The 14,816-nt window shown below is 45.9% G+C and overlaps 7 protein-coding genes across 7 annotated transcripts; 4 read left to right on the top strand and 3 right to left on the bottom strand.

Moving 5' to 3' along the window:
* Positions 1 to 71: 71 nt before the first annotated feature.
* Positions 72 to 1,763, bottom strand: FSUBG_10638 (cytochrome P450 monooxygenase oxidoreductase; the record flags this gene model as incomplete). The annotated part of the gene is made up of 2 exons (XM_036675235.1): positions 72 to 1,588; positions 1,631 to 1,763. 2 exons carry the CDS (start codon positions 1,761 to 1,763, stop codon positions 72 to 74), a joined length of 1,650 nt encoding a protein of 549 aa, XP_036533853.1.
* A 666-nt stretch (positions 1,764 to 2,429) lies between these two features.
* Positions 2,430 to 3,827, top strand: FSUBG_10637 (cytochrome-b5 reductase; the record flags this gene model as incomplete). Its single annotated transcript, XM_036675234.1, has 2 exons — positions 2,430 to 2,505; positions 2,551 to 3,827. The coding sequence occupies 2 exons, from the start codon at positions 2,430 to 2,432 to the stop codon at positions 3,825 to 3,827; spliced, it is 1,353 nt and encodes a 450-aa protein (XP_036533852.1).
* A 278-nt stretch (positions 3,828 to 4,105) lies between these two features.
* FSUBG_10636 (high-affinity methionine permease) lies at positions 4,106 to 5,828 on the top strand (the record flags this gene model as incomplete). Its single annotated transcript, XM_036675233.1, has 4 exons — positions 4,106 to 4,283; positions 4,324 to 5,282; positions 5,327 to 5,406; positions 5,453 to 5,828. 4 exons carry the CDS (start codon positions 4,106 to 4,108, stop codon positions 5,826 to 5,828), a joined length of 1,593 nt encoding a protein of 530 aa, XP_036533851.1.
* Positions 5,829 to 5,864: 36 nt separating this feature from the next.
* FSUBG_10635 (uncharacterized protein) lies at positions 5,865 to 6,202 on the top strand (the record flags this gene model as incomplete). Its single annotated transcript, XM_036675232.1, has 2 exons — positions 5,865 to 6,094; positions 6,148 to 6,202. 2 exons carry the CDS (start codon positions 5,865 to 5,867, stop codon positions 6,200 to 6,202), a joined length of 285 nt encoding a protein of 94 aa, XP_036533850.1.
* Positions 6,203 to 6,569: 367 nt separating this feature from the next.
* On the bottom strand, positions 6,570 to 8,166 carry FSUBG_10634 (uncharacterized protein; the record flags this gene model as incomplete). The annotated part of the gene is made up of 2 exons (XM_036675231.1): positions 6,570 to 7,780; positions 7,830 to 8,166. 2 exons carry the CDS (start codon positions 8,164 to 8,166, stop codon positions 6,570 to 6,572), a joined length of 1,548 nt encoding a protein of 515 aa, XP_036533849.1.
* Positions 8,167 to 8,658: 492 nt separating this feature from the next.
* Positions 8,659 to 10,058, top strand: FSUBG_10633 (uncharacterized protein; the record flags this gene model as incomplete). The annotated part of the gene is made up of 2 exons (XM_036675230.1): positions 8,659 to 8,953; positions 9,010 to 10,058. 2 exons carry the CDS (start codon positions 8,659 to 8,661, stop codon positions 10,056 to 10,058), a joined length of 1,344 nt encoding a protein of 447 aa, XP_036533848.1.
* Positions 10,059 to 10,543: 485 nt separating this feature from the next.
* Positions 10,544 to 11,207, bottom strand: FSUBG_10632 (uncharacterized protein; the record flags this gene model as incomplete). Its single annotated transcript, XM_036675229.1, has 2 exons — positions 10,544 to 10,695; positions 10,748 to 11,207. 2 exons carry the CDS (start codon positions 11,205 to 11,207, stop codon positions 10,544 to 10,546), a joined length of 612 nt encoding a protein of 203 aa, XP_036533847.1.
* Positions 11,208 to 14,816: the final 3,609 nt, after the last annotated feature.

Raw genomic sequence — 14,816 nt, 5'->3', positions numbered from 1 at the left:
TGTTCTTCTATACATCTCATCTCATCTATTGTACATTAAATCTATTATACTTTTGTCTATCCTTTACCAATCTAATCGCTTTTTGAAGGCCACTTTATCCTTCGTTCTGCCCTCACATACAGGTTGTTCGGTCGAATCAGTTGAAACATTGGATCGTACTCGACAGGTCCGTCCTGTGCAAGACTGAACTTGTATCGATACACCAACTTGGGCAGGAAGACCTTGACTTCTTGGAGAGCAAAGTTGAAACCAACGCACATACGAGGTCCAGTGGCGAAAGGAATGTATGAAGCATTGGGGCGGTTCTTGACACGGTCAGTGTCCCATCGATCAGGATCAAATAGAGCTGGATTGTCCCAAATCTTGGTGTTATTGTGGATGTGGTGAAGGGCGGGAATGACGATAGAGTCCTTGGGAAGCTTATAACCACCAGGCAGAATCATGTCGACAGATGATGTTCGTGCGGGTTGATATGAAGGGTTGTGTCGTCGTTGTGTCTCCTTGATGTACTTGTCAAGGAAGGTAAGTTTGTTGGTAAGGTCAGCAGTGATTTGGGTATTTTCATCAAAGCCGTTGTCGACCATCTCTTGAAGAAGTCTCTCTTGCATGCCGGGGTAGGCAACGAGACCATATAGCAGCCACGACAGAAGAGAACTGGTTGTTGTGAAACCGGCACCAGTGGCAACGACAAGAGGCTCCATGATGCGCTCACGAGGAAGCTTGTTGCCCTTGCTGTCGCTAGCACGAAGGACATAATCAACCATGTTCTCGGCTTGGACAGCAGCATCCTGTAGCTCCAAGTCTCCCTCGCCCTTGGAAGCGTTCTCGACAGATTCCTTCATCATCAATTCCATGTGTGCGCGAGCATCCCGGAGACGTTGAGGATCACCGAATGGGAGGTTCTTGTACCAGCTGCCCATTGAAGTGATCTTCTTGTTGAGTTCCAGAGACTGCGCAATTCTCATCACCATAGCATGAGGTCGTGCATCAAGAGAGGTAAAGTGCTGGAAGTCCATACCAAGCACCAACTTGCCGACAGCCTGAGATCCAAGCTTCAACATGTAAGGATACACATTCCAAGCCTCGTCGCGTTCATCAAGTTCGTCAAAAACCTTGAACGCATCCTCAACAGTCTTTTGCATGGTAGGAGCATAATGTCGCACAGCCTTGGGGCCAAGAGCTGGAGGCAGAAACTTGTGCACCTCTTTCCACTCTTCTGTATCAGTGTCACCAACGAAAACACCAGCCTCCTTGTTCTTGATGGGAAACAGAGGGTGACCATCAATGATGCGCTTGGAGAAAAAGTCTGTCTCGCCGAAAACAATGTTGGCTAGCTTGGGATCATTTGTGTGATAAATGGTGCTGCCCATGTTGGTGGTCTTGATGAGAGGGCCATACTTTTCGAACAACCGTTGATGGTTACCGAGATGGTCAGGGTACACTTCAAAGTAATTGCCTACAAGAGGCAGACCTTTTGGGCCTGGGACCTCACGGACAGCCTTTCCATCGATGGTGATGGAAATGTCATCCGCAGCGAGGACGTCTGCGACAGTTGTCAAAGCATCAGACTCGGTGACAAAACCAATGCCTGAAAATTAGCGACATCACTGCAGGGAGTGAATCGACTTACCGGATGGATCAACAATTGCAAAATGTGACGCCACCAGATGCTGAAGACCTTGCTCGTCCAATGACGCAGGAATCTCAATTTCTTGGGCAGTTGAAGGGTCTTCACCCATAAGATGGAAGCGTTTAGTAGCCATGATGAATGCTGAGAATTGTCTAACAAATGACAGGCTGCTAGGAGTCTGTATATAGACCATCGACGTTAAATGAGCCGAGGCTCAGAGTCTCAATGTCGAGTGGATCTCCGAACCTTGCAATCTGTCGGTAGATATGGATATGATGTGGATAGGGGTGAAGACTTTGACGCTTGGACTGGATGATTCGGTGACGCATTAAATCTCCGCTATACGCCGGTGAGTACTTAAGTTTCGGTGTGGCTTGCACTATTGGACGGGTATCGCTGATTCGACTAAACTAGCTTATTCGCATGGAAATAACGCATTTGAGTCATGGCATGTTTTATTGGTACGAATGCTGGCAGCTTATCTTGTCTTTAGCCATTCAAGCATGAACAACAAATCCGACGGCATTGACGGATCCGTCGACACCGAATTCCGTGCCTCGGTCAATGCAACCTTTGATCCATGTTGATCGGGTTTATATCCTTTAAAAGTTGGCGAAATCATGAAACGGAGCAAGCACGGTCTCTCGGCCGTTCCGGACCCACAGTCGGCCGAGAAAAGCCCTTGGAGCCTCGGCTTGACCTGATGAGGAAATGAACTGGCCAATCCTTGAGGTGGTATTTGATTGCCTTCATATAACGCGACTGCGCTCCGTAATTGTTTTCTGTACAGTTAGAGAAAATGGCTTCGTTTACTGCTAAGGAAGTGGCTGCTCACAGCACTCGTGATGACTGTTGGACAATCATCAACGGAAAAGGTATGTTTTTGTTTGTCTGGTGGTGAGACTTTTCTGACGGTTTAGTTTATGATGTTACCAAATACATTGAGGATCATCCTGGTGGTGCGGATGTTCTGATTGAAGTTGCTGGAAAGGACTCAACGGTGGAGTTTGATAATGCAGGGCATTCTGAAGATGCGTTTGAGATTATGGAGGAGTATCTCGTTGGGACGTACAGTGGTGCACCTGTGCGAGGCGCGCCTAAAGCTGTGACGCTCAAAAAGGCTGCGCCAAAAGCTGTTGCCGGGAGCAGCTTTACTTCGTCGGCACTCACAGCGACAGCTGCTATTTCTGTTGGTGCTGTTGTGCTTCAAGCATATAGATTGAACCCCGAGATGCTCAACTCACTACCCAAGTTCAAGCGCAGCGGCTCAGGACCTGGCTTCCTGGAAGGTTTCTTGATTGCCTCAGCGCTCTTCACCGTCGCTGGTACAATCACCGCCAAGAAACTCTCCAAGCATCTCCATTTCGAAGAGGGCGGTTTCATGAGTTACGCTCCTCACAAGAAGATGCCCAAGGTCACAAAAGTCAACCCCCTCATCCAACGAGGCTGGCTCGACTCAACAACATATCACGCCCTCCCTCTGGCCGAGAAGGAATTAATAGCCCCCAACGTCTACCGTCTTGTCTTTAGCCTCCCAACACCCACAACAGTCCTCGGTCTCCCCACAGGCCAACATCTCGCCATCAAAGCTGAGGTCGACGGACAGATCGTCAACCGCTCATATACCCCCATCTCCAACAACAGCGATCTCGGCAAACTCGAGCTTGTCATCAAATGCTACCCCGACGGTCTCTTGACAGGAAAATACCTCGCCAACCTCTCGCTCGGCGATGAAGTCTCCTTCCGCGGTCCCAAGGGCGCAATGCGCTATAAGAACGGGCTGTGTAAACGAATAGGCATGCTCGCTGGCGGGACAGGGATAACGCCCATGTTTCAGATCATCCGCGCCATCTGTGAAGATGACCGCGATCTGACGCAGGTGAGCCTCATCTACGCGAACCGCTCGGAACAAGATATTCTTCTGCGCGACCAACTTGAAACTTTTGCGCGGCGGTATCCACTGAATTTCCGGCTGTATTACGTTGTGGAAAAAGCACCAGAAAATTGGGCTTTTGGCACTGGGTTCGCCACGCAGGAACTCATGGAGGAAAGGTTCCCCGCGCCAGGCGCAGAGTCCAAGATCATGCTGTGTGGACCGCCGGGGATGGTAAAGGCGGCTAAGACGTCGCTTGGCAATCTTGGCTTTGAGCAGCCTGGGGCTTCTGCCAAGATGAGCGATCACATCTTTTGCTTCTAGACTCTTTTAGATACTTTTAATACTGCCTGCCTAGACTGTATATTCCTCTGGTGCTGCATATTCTTACCCCACGTGGTGGGATCGACACCCTTGAAACCTTGTATTATGCTTATAAGCTTATTTTGTGCCGTCCCAACGCCCGCAAATCTCACGACCTGCCGTTTTGAGTAATCCACTACATATTCCGCGTAGCAAGGGTTAAATGTCGACATCGATCTGCGCCGTATTTCATTCGTATAAGTTGCACGTAAATATCCTGTTTGGTTTGTTCAGCAGAAATGGCGGACAGGAAAGAAACTCGGGCCTTTGATGGCTTGAGACACGATGACATCAGTGAAGAAAGACCTGATAATGGGAGTACCGTTGACGCCCAGAACTTTGTGTACACTGAGGATCGAAAGATTGGCATCACGGGTGCTGTGTTTCTGATTCTGAACAAGATGATTGGCACAGGAAGTAAGTTCCCTATTCCTGAGTTTACCTCGCTGACCTTTAGTCTTTTCAACGCCGTCGAGTATCTTTGCAGCCACCGGCTCCGTCGGCATATCTCTCATGCTCTGGGTAATAGGCGGTTTCCTCACCTTCTGCGGTCTAAGCGTCTTTCTAGAATTCGGCCTAGCTATCCCCAGATCCGGGGGCGAGAAGAATTATCTTGAGCGCGTTTACCGCCGTCCTCGATACTTGGCGACCTGCGTTCTTGCATCGCAGATGATTCTTCTTGGCTTTTCCTCTGGTAATTCTCTTGCTTTCGGGAGATATATCCTCTTTGCGTCGGGGCGGGAAACACCCGATGGATGGGAAGCGCGTGGCATCGCGGTGGCGTGCGTGACCTTTGCGGTCCTCATACATAGCGTTACACCGAAGTGGGGTATCCGCCTCTTCAACGTTCTGGGCGTTTTTAAGGTTGTTATTCTTCTCTTCATCGTCTTTTCAGGCTTTGCTGCTCTTGCAGGCCATCGCCGAGTGCCGAACCCTCATAACTTTGACAACGCGTTCAGAATAGAAGATGGCGATGGCTACGGCGGCGGCGGAGCATACGCTTACTCCAACGCCCTCCTCAATATCATCTACAGCTACAAAGGCTGGGAAAACGCAAACTACGTGGTCAGCGAACTCAAACACCCCAAGAAAACCCTCGCCATCGCAGCGCCTATAGCTATCGGCGGGGTGACGATTCTGTACGTCCTCGCCAACGTAGCGTACTTTGCCGCCATACCCAAATCAGACCTGGCCAAGTCAGAGGTCATCGTCGCAGGGCTCTTTTTCAGAAACATCTTTGGGGAGAGCGCTGCGGCGAGGAGTCTACCTGCTTTCGTGGCGCTGAGCAATCTTGGGAATGTGCTTGCTGTTTCGTTTGCGCATGCGAGGCTGAATCAGGAGTTGGCCAAGGAGGGAATGTTGCCGTTTAGTCGATTCTGGGCGTCGAACAGGCCATTTAATGCGCCTGCTTCTGCGGTAAGTTATGTTTGTGTTTAGAAGGAGTAAGGCTGATGGTTTAGCTTTTTCTTCATTGGATTGTTACGGTTGTGGTGCTTCTGGCTCCCCCTGCTGGACCAGCGTATAACTTTATCGTCAACCTGTAAGTTATGTCTCTCCACGCATTATCTACAAGACTAACAAGTCAGGTACACTTACCCCGGCTCCTGGATCAACGGCTTCGTCACAGCGGGTTTGATATACCTGCACTACAAAAAGTCCGAGAATTGGACATCACCGTGGCACACATATCTCCCCATCTCGATAATCTACCTCCTCGCCAACATTTTCCTCGCCTTGGTGCCCTTCATCCCACCTGATGGTGACTGGAACGCAGATGGATACCCGTACTACGTGTTCCCCGTTGTTGGTGTTGGCGTTTTGATCCTTGGTGGTGTCTACTGGAGTTTCTGGACAAAGATACTGCCTAGGATTGGAGGATACAAGGTTGTGGCGGATAGGACGTTTGATGACTCTGGTGTTGAGACTGTTAGGTACCAGAAGGTTCCTGTGAAGAACGACTAGGGGGTGTGGCTTGGGGATGGTTTCTGAGAGGGTACGATGAAAGCCACCGCCGTAGAGACCAACGAGCGTGCGGAGTTTCCGGACAAGCTCGACTATGTCGATAAAACGCCTGAAGGGCTTGTCAAAGAAGCAGTTGACATTGTTGTCAACGCCTCAGACTACCAAGGTGATACATTCCAAAGTATCGAGAAAGCCATGATGGCGAAGAAGGAAGAACTGCAGGAGCAAATCGAAAAGCTTGACAGGCGAAGAAAACAGAAAGAGCTGTTGGTGAGATTATCACAGCTGAGGCTTGGACAGGGGATGGTGGATGATCCAGACTAGTGGAGGGTGGATGGGATGTCGTGGTTGAGGCTTTGAGTGGTGTCAAGTAGTGTTATGAGTAGGTGATCGTAAGTCAATTGAGGAACATATCACAGAATCATACAGGGCCATAACTTCATGTCTAATTTGATGTCAATTAAATAGCAGTTAATGTTCGCGAATCGTTCAAGGAGTCACAGTTTTATGATAATAAGTTAAGTCACAAGGCACATGCAAATCACAATCGTACACAAGAGAATAGATGTCGAAACCGTTTCAATTTTCCGATGACCTAAAATCGTCGTCGATAGGCACTCAGGCAGTAGAGGATACTTCAGGCACCTTTCTGAAACGCTTGAGCTTGTCGATCGGGTGCATGATTTTGTCGATCATTGTCTTCAATGGCGTGAATGTCTTGCGGTGACTCTTGAACCGTTTCTAGCTGGGCCCCATGTCATCCACAGGATCTGATTGCTGTAGCCAACTGTCGACCTTCTCAATACTGGCCTGACGCGTATTTTCCCCATCCTCTTTCAGCTCCTCTCCCGACTCTTCCAGATCCTGTTGCTCAGATACAGACTCACAAGGCGAGTCCTCGCTCTCTGAAAGCAAGTCATCCTCGTAGATCTGGGCTCCACCTGACATGGCAGCAGCACAGGTGATTGACCACTGGAGCTTGATCACATGCTCAAGCAAATGCCGGTCTTTCGTGAGGCGCTTGACTTTGACGATGGTACCAGACTCAACAGGTCGATTGCTGGATATATCATGACACTGTACGCCCAGGGTCTCCCGACATTTAGTGCAATTTCTTGTAGTGCATGCTGAAAGTGGGCCATCGCCGTATCGATGTGTGAGATGAATCCCCAAAGCTGTCAATGGATCCCTCTGCGCTCCAAGATCAATCTGATCTGTAGCCATGGCTTTGACGTTGGAAGGCATCCAGACAAACTGGAGGGAGATGATCGAATAGTTGGGGTCATCCTCGCATAACACTGTGTCGTAGTACTTGAAACCGAAATAGGCTTTGCCCCACCACGTATGGAGTTGAGGACTGAGACACAGAAGATTCCAAGGCATGTCGCTGGATTTGACGCCTTTGGTAATTTCCATTAGTGTTTTGCTCGCGTTCGTAGTCCTCTGCTCAAAGGTGATTGTCTGAACGGTTTTGAGAAGTTCCGTGGTCTTCTCTAAATGTTCTTGGTCTTGGTTCCAATGGAAAGGAACAATATGGCAACCTTCTGGATCAGCTAGACCAGTGACAATGCACCGGTACTGATCCAGTCTTTTGCATTCATCGATCGTTCTTCTGGTCCGTGGAACTTGTGTCCTTTGGGATCGGGTGCTTGACGGAGCAGAATCGAAAGTGCTTCCACCAGTGCGGGGAGTCTGGGGGCTACCTCCAGGAGCAGTAGGGGTGTGAGGTCTACGACTGGATTTGGGAGGGAGGTTAGGGCTGCTGTCGGAACGAGGTTTGGTGATCCTTCCCTCTGAAACAGTGCGGCGATGAGAGCTGCCTTGAGGGCCAGGCGGGAGTGCTGGGTGATATCGAGGGCTTTCTTGCCCTCCACGGCGTGAGCCAGAATCTTTTGGAGCTGGGCTGGGTGTGGGCGGGGGAGATGGGTCAGAGTACTTGTCACGCTTGAAGACTGTTCCAAATCAGTATGAGAAGAAGCTACAAGGTGTTAATGTACTTACAATGAGCGGTTAATTTCCCAAGTCCGCGGACAGCGTCGAAAACATGTAATGCATTTAAATGGGCAAATGCCTGGAGATCTCCAAGTGGCATTCCGACAAGGTAGCAGAACTGGATATGATTCAAAGGGCGGTCTGGCCTCAAAACCGCGATATTAGTTTGTACGACCTCGATCAGATCAAGGCGAGCGTTCATCTCATCAACAGGTAAGAGGTCAGCCACCGGCTTGACCTCTGGTCGGGCGACGAGGAAGCTCTTTAGAGCGCTGAGACGTGTTGGGTGGCCGCTATTCTGACTGAGAAAATTAAAAAACGCCCCTGTGAGTTCTTGCTGCGACATGGTAGCGATGCGTCGGCGTTTTGTGAGCTGAGTTGTTCAAAATGTTGAAAAATTAAGAAGAAATGAAAAGTTGAGTGTGATGCGAGTGGAAGAGAGAGAGAGTTGCGGAGAGCCAGTTTGCAGGATTTAATACCTACAATCCTCTAAACTTAGGGCAGCCCTGAGCCTATCCTGAATTTTCATAAGCTTATGGTGGGTCTTAGGATGACTTTAGGATATCTTATGATGAGTTTGACTTCGAGACGTGATTGACCCCGCGCAGCCAAATCGAAGGCTCTGACTTTGGCTGGCGTCAGGTTACACAGCCCCACCTGTGTCAACATGCTTTCGCAGTGTGCACCCAAATTCTTAACCTCCAAATTCTCTCTGCTGATCTAAGTTCTCAGCCGCAAACCTCAACTGAAATGAGCATATCCCAGCTTCTGCCTTGAAGGCACATAATATGGCGCCTGCAGTCCATCGGCCAAGGTTCTGCTCCCAACAGCGACGACGATGGCCACCGGCGAACTGGAAGAAGCCTCTCCGTCTTCGTCGCGACCTCGAGTCGAGCGCGTAGAGAGCCTTCTTCCACTTGAGGACTACGAGCTTCGACTTGAACTCATCGAAAGCATCCGAGCGGAGCTAGAGCGCTTTCGCGGTCCTGAAAAGCCTGACCTCACCGGACTTGAGTTTACGTACCTCATCAACATGCCGCTCGACAAATTGCGAAGCCTCAAAGAAATGCTTCCCGACACATCCGGCCATCTCCAAGCCATGATCAACAAGTTGGGCAATGCAACGTGGTGGTGTAAGTCAAGTCAATCAATGTCGATATCGATAGACGGCCATGCTAATACCTATTAGTCCTCCAAAAGGCCGCACACAAGATCGAGTTTCCTGAACGACCCCACGCCAACTCCTCCGCAAAAGGGAAAGCGCCGCAGCGTGTCACCTCTCTGGGCTCTGTCTCAAAGCCTGCATCATCCAGCAAATCACACGCCAGTGGACGACGCTCAGCATCAGATGGAAGCACCTTACGCAAAATCATCTCAAACCCCTCTGTGGCCGGTTCTGCGACCAGTTCTGTAGCCACAAGCAAGAGTACTGAGGCTGATCGAAGTGAGTGTCTCAAAAAGGTGTGCTTGGAGTTCGATGGCAACTGTTGTGTGGTGACCGGTGCCAGTAATCCTCAGGTCTGCCATATTGTTCCTTTCGCCTGGTCCAAGCATCAAAAGAACTTTGAGGTTACCAAGCGCTTGATGCCTGCCCTCCAATTAGTGATCGACATCCAACCCCCCAAGCTCAAGCGGGAAGCCATGGACAAGCTGCTTCTAGGTGTCGGCTGTACTGACCGGCTGTGGAACTTGGTGTGTCTGAGCCCCCAGCTTCACGAGTGGTGGGACCACGCGTATTTCGGCCTGATGCACTACGGCAGCAATGATTCTGAGGAAGACGGGTTTGTGGAGATCCATCTACAATTCGTCTGGATGCCACGTAACATCTCTCAATTTGCAACGAAGCAAATCGCCCTGGATCAGCAGGCGCACCCATCCACAAGTCTTTCGGCCGGCCTCAATCACCACTATGGAGGCCAAACAATGAAACCATGCTCAGACTTGAGTTGCAACGAATGTCAGGCTATCCGAAAGGTCAAGGCACATGATATCACCAACCGCCCGATCGTGAACGGCCAGATCATAGTGGTCAAACGTCGCAAAGAGGATGCCCCTCTCTTTGAGGCTATGATCAAGATTCAATATGCCATTATCCGTGCTGCAGCCATATCAGGCGGCGCTCTTGCTCCTGGAGAACTTCGAGATGAAGACTTGGACGAAGGGGAGGCAGGAGAAATTGAGAAAGAGGACCCTGTGCCAACTGCCAAGCGCATCGAAGACTGGCTGGACTGTATATAGAGGAGAGTAGTCACAGCAGGTTCTGAAAGCCAATTCTGCATCTCACAGGGGCCTCAAGCGTGTGTATACAGGAGTTTGATCGAAAAACGAAGGGGAGAACGGCCAAGGCTTTGTAAAACTCATCATAAGATATCCTAAACTCATCCTAAACTACCCTAATACTCATCTAAAATCCCTGGTTCCCGTGGTCCAAGGCTGGCTCGCCGATCTGACACCAAAGCCGAGTGCTTGAGGGTTGAAATGACGCTCGATACAGGGGAACCTGAGAGTGGGCGAGTCTAGATGCCGACCCGTTCTGTAGACAGAGTCGGTGATGACGCCGGACCTGGACTCAATGTCGCTGATCGGCTGGGGCTCAATGTCGCTGACCGAATACGGGGGTCGCTTCCTTCAATCAACTCCTTCTGCTCGGAGAGCTTGCTCTCCAGTAGCTTGATTGTCGCGTCGCTCTCCTTGATCATGCGATCACGGCGGTGAAGTGCGTCTTAGAGTTTCTTCATTTCCCCGCCCGTATCGCGGCTCTTGGAACTCTTGGCCTTCTTTCGCATGCGATCGTACATGCGCTGTGTGATGGTCCTGTCGTGAGCCTTGCCACGCTTCGCCCTTAACTGGCTCTTGTAGCGGGCGCTTTGGGCTTCTGCAAGAAAAGGATTAGTGATATTGCCACCGGGGTCATTGTATTTGCTTACCATCGTCGGTGTCATGTTGGCCGGTAATGGCCGCATCAGCTTGCTCTTCGTTGGGTTGTCCCCGCCAGATGTTGGCATTGGGGTGTGCGGCAGCGGCTCTGGCTGCCCACCCCTTTCCCTTGCCACCATTTCTGATGCTCTCTTCAGACCATGGTTGGTTACAAAGAACGGCGTAGATGCACGCCCAGCTCATGCGGCGATGCTTTCCTCCAGTCCCTGCCTTCCCCAGAAGATGGTTGTACAGTATGCTAGTTGAGTCGGCAGTCTTCAAATGACTGGCCCAGTAGGACCATTCTGCCTTGTCTGATTCTGACTGGAGGTGACCGCATTTGTCGAACTCTTCACGGAACTGTGAGTTCCACAGCTCGTCCACGGGCCGGTTCTTACGATCACATGCCTGTCTCTTGTACGACAGGTAAGAGGCCGGCAGTGCGTGGTCAGGGTCCCAGGTCTCGCTCATTGTGTGGACTTGAGGGAGATGTGATGAGAGGGGGCTTTGAGAAGACGAGGATGTGAGGGACAGCAAAGAACGCCGATGTCAGTTCTTGCTGTGCCATCGTAGCGACACGTCAAGCAAAGGCAACCGGGTGTCGCAGAATTCTGGCTCTTCAAAGGTGAAGATGTGCACAAGGGGTGGTCTTGGGCCCGTAGCTATAGTATATAAGCGGCAACTCCCTCGCTTGGTTGTCGTCTTTGTCAGGGTTACTATTGATCTTGTCAATTTCAAGTCTCAAAAGTACTACAATAAATTGAAAGAACAAGGCTAACTTACTCGATTCTGAATGAGCCATCGTTGAATATGTATATATATACTTTCACAGAGCTGCCGCTGCCTGTATATGTTGTTACGAGGGCACTACACTGTGTTGTGTAGGAGAGAGTGTTGAGATGCGGATGAAGTGGTAAGATATCGAATGGAAGCGATGTTGGGTGGGATGAATTGGGGCTTTTATGATTGAGAATTTTAGGCAGCAGGACAATGGTGTCTCTGGGATTCGTTTCGGTTCTTTTTGCTGCTCTGTGATTGATAGGCAGAAATCTTTGTGTTTGAGATGTTTTGTCGCAATGGAGGTGCTTTGCGTTGTTGTTTGCTCCATGACTGTACTTGGCACAGGCCGCCAAGCAACTCAAACTTAGTTGAGTTTAAGACTGCTCAAGTGAGATGAGGCTCTCCACGGGCTCAGTTTTGGGTTACGCCAGAGGAGAAAGCTCACAAGCGCTTCTGGGTCGGGAAAAGGGCCGTGCTGCCTGTGGGCGCTGGCCGGGTTTGTTATTGCGGCGGTGCGCCGTGCCAGCGATCAAGCTCTGGTCAGAGGTCAAATGCTGCAGCATGTCGAAACTGGCGTTTTTTGAAGCAGGCAGCGGTCGGGATAAGTGAATGCGCTAGACTTGTAAGGGTAGCCATAAGAAAGTTCTTGTTGCATCGAAGCCTCGTCATGTGGTGGTTGTATCGCGGCGCTGCGGTGGGCAGGATGTGTTAGGGCGGCGAGAAGGAGCTGATGTGAAGGAGAAGCGAAAGGTACTGACTTGGGCCTTTAGCCTACCTACGAGGCGCACCACATTTTTGAACAGGGCTTGAGGCGAGAAAGGCAAAGTTGATAAAGATAGGGGTTTATCTGGTTACATTTTAGTAGCTTAAGTAGAGTAGTAGGTTTAGATATGCTGGGGGGTTATATTAACATCTTTCACTACCACCCCGTACACCCCCTGACCCCGCACACCTCAACACCATTAACGCGTTATTAATATTAGCCACTTTATTTACTTCTATAAAATTTAAATTAAATCCTTTTTTTTTATTAATAGAAATAAATTTGCAAGTATTAGATTATAAATATAAAATAGTATTAGCTATTAAGGACTAAAAATTAATAAGATTATAAGCTTTAGTATAAAAATATTTAATTAAGCTATTAACTTTAAAGAATTATTATACCAGAGCCTAAGATATTAAAATAGTATATTAAAAAGACTTATTACTAATAGTTATATAAAAGGAAGACCTTATAAATTATATTATTAAAAGAAAATGTAGTTTTTAGCTACTAATAAAGCAGGAAATATATAACTTTATATAAGCTTTAGTAATAATTAACAGAGATATTTTATATCTTAGTAAGAACTAGGTTAATAGATTTGTATTATGCTATAAGATAAGAGAAATAAAGCTATTAAGAGTTATAAATACTATAAAGAAGTATTATATTATAAAGGAGATACTTATAGAGTACTATAATAATCTTACCTATATTATTAAGTTTAAAAAGATCCTATAATCTAGTTTATATAATATTAATAAGACTAGGGTTTAACTAAGGGAAACTAATAGCAGGACTGTAATTAGGACTGTTATAACTTCTAGTTTAGAGTATATTAAGTTAGATAATTTAACCTAAAGCTTGGTTTTAAAGTCTATATTAGCAGATAGTTAGTATCTAACCCTAACTATTATTTTTACTAGTAAAAACCTCTAAGGATAGTAGTTTCTAAGCATTTTCCCTAATTAAAAATATACTATAAGTCCTTTAAGTTAGTTTAATACTAATATTTTCCTTAAATAGTTTATAGAGGTATTTATACCTAAGACTATATTATTAAACTTATTTTAATAAAGACTTTTAGTCCTAGACTAGTATAAGTTATATATAATAGTAAAACTAATAAAAAAGGCTTAGTTAAATAAGATTTAGCTCTCTTAGTTACCTTTATATTCTTTATATATTATATAGCTACTTAATATTACTATATTTAGGCTATTAAAATAGTACTATTACTAGTTAATTTGATTTTAGGCCTTATATAAAGTAATATTATTATATTAGTAATAACTATTCCTAAAAGCTTATAAAAAGGCTTCTTAAAAAGCCCTAACTTAAAAGAATATTTTAAGTAGCTTCTTAGCTACTAGTCTTTTCCTAATTAATATTAAAAAGGCTTTAAAGTTATTAAAGCCTAAGGAGAAAAAACGCTAGTTATTTAAGGGGCTTATAATACTAAGGAAGTAGTAGGTAGTTAAGGAGACCTTATAGAAAATGCCTTAAGGAAGTTAAGATATTAAAAAATAGCTTTAAGAAGCTTAAAAGAATAGAATTCCCTTAATCCGCAACTTTAATTATATTATAAGGAAGGTAATAAAGTCTATTAATTAGAAGAATAGTTAAATATAATGCCTAAAAGAGGAAAAAGCTATACTTAAAGCGTTAGTAGCAGTAAAAGCCCTTACAGGCTGAGTTTCTATTTAATTTAACCTAAACTAAGCTTTTTTTATAATTAAATAGATTATTATAGTATAAGATTAAGCTAAGAAGTATATATTATATTAGGTTAAAGAAAATATATAAAAGCTATATAGAAAAAAGCTACTAAAAATACTAATAGTAAAAAGGATATTTTTTAATTAGTATTTAAAATCTTAAAATAATTAAATAAATACTTATTACTATATAATTAATTAAAGTTATTTACAGATTACATTATAAGGTTATTATAGGTATGCAGGGTTAGGGGTTATATAGGGTAGTAGTAAAAAATATTAGATATTAGATAGAGATATTAATAAGTTATAAGCATGTGGTCTAGCGTATATATCCTCTACATAACTAGATAAAGGGCTAGTAACTATACCTAACCTTGTAATAGTTAGGTCTAACTATATTAAACTAAGCCGTGCTTAGGTTTATTATTAGCAAATTGCATAGGGTATATACTAAGCGTTATTAAAGTATTATATCTCTTAATAGTAGATTAATACATATTAGGCTTAATTAATATAAAGAAGTATTATTAATAGCTAGTAAGCTAGGTTCTATTTAATACTAAATAAATATATATATATACTTATAGTTCCTTAGTAAAAGCAATATAATATAAGGTTACTATTAGTCCTAGAGTAACGCAGTCCTAGAGCGCTATTAGTCTAATATTAGTTAGTCCTATCCTGGTTAGTCTAATATTAAGTCTTATAAGTATTAGTAAATATAGGCTATAGTATTTCTATTAAGTAAAATTTATAAGGTATAATTTTATATATAATATAACTGCTAAGGTTATAATATAATCTCCCCTCTTT

This window comes from Fusarium subglutinans (genome assembly GCF_013396075.1).
Source record: "Fusarium subglutinans strain NRRL 66333 chromosome Unknown NRRL66333_c0000187, whole genome shotgun sequence".
Taxonomy (NCBI): Eukaryota; Fungi; Ascomycota; class Sordariomycetes; order Hypocreales; family Nectriaceae; genus Fusarium; species Fusarium subglutinans.
This window is presented reverse-complemented; position numbering and strand designations above follow the sequence as displayed.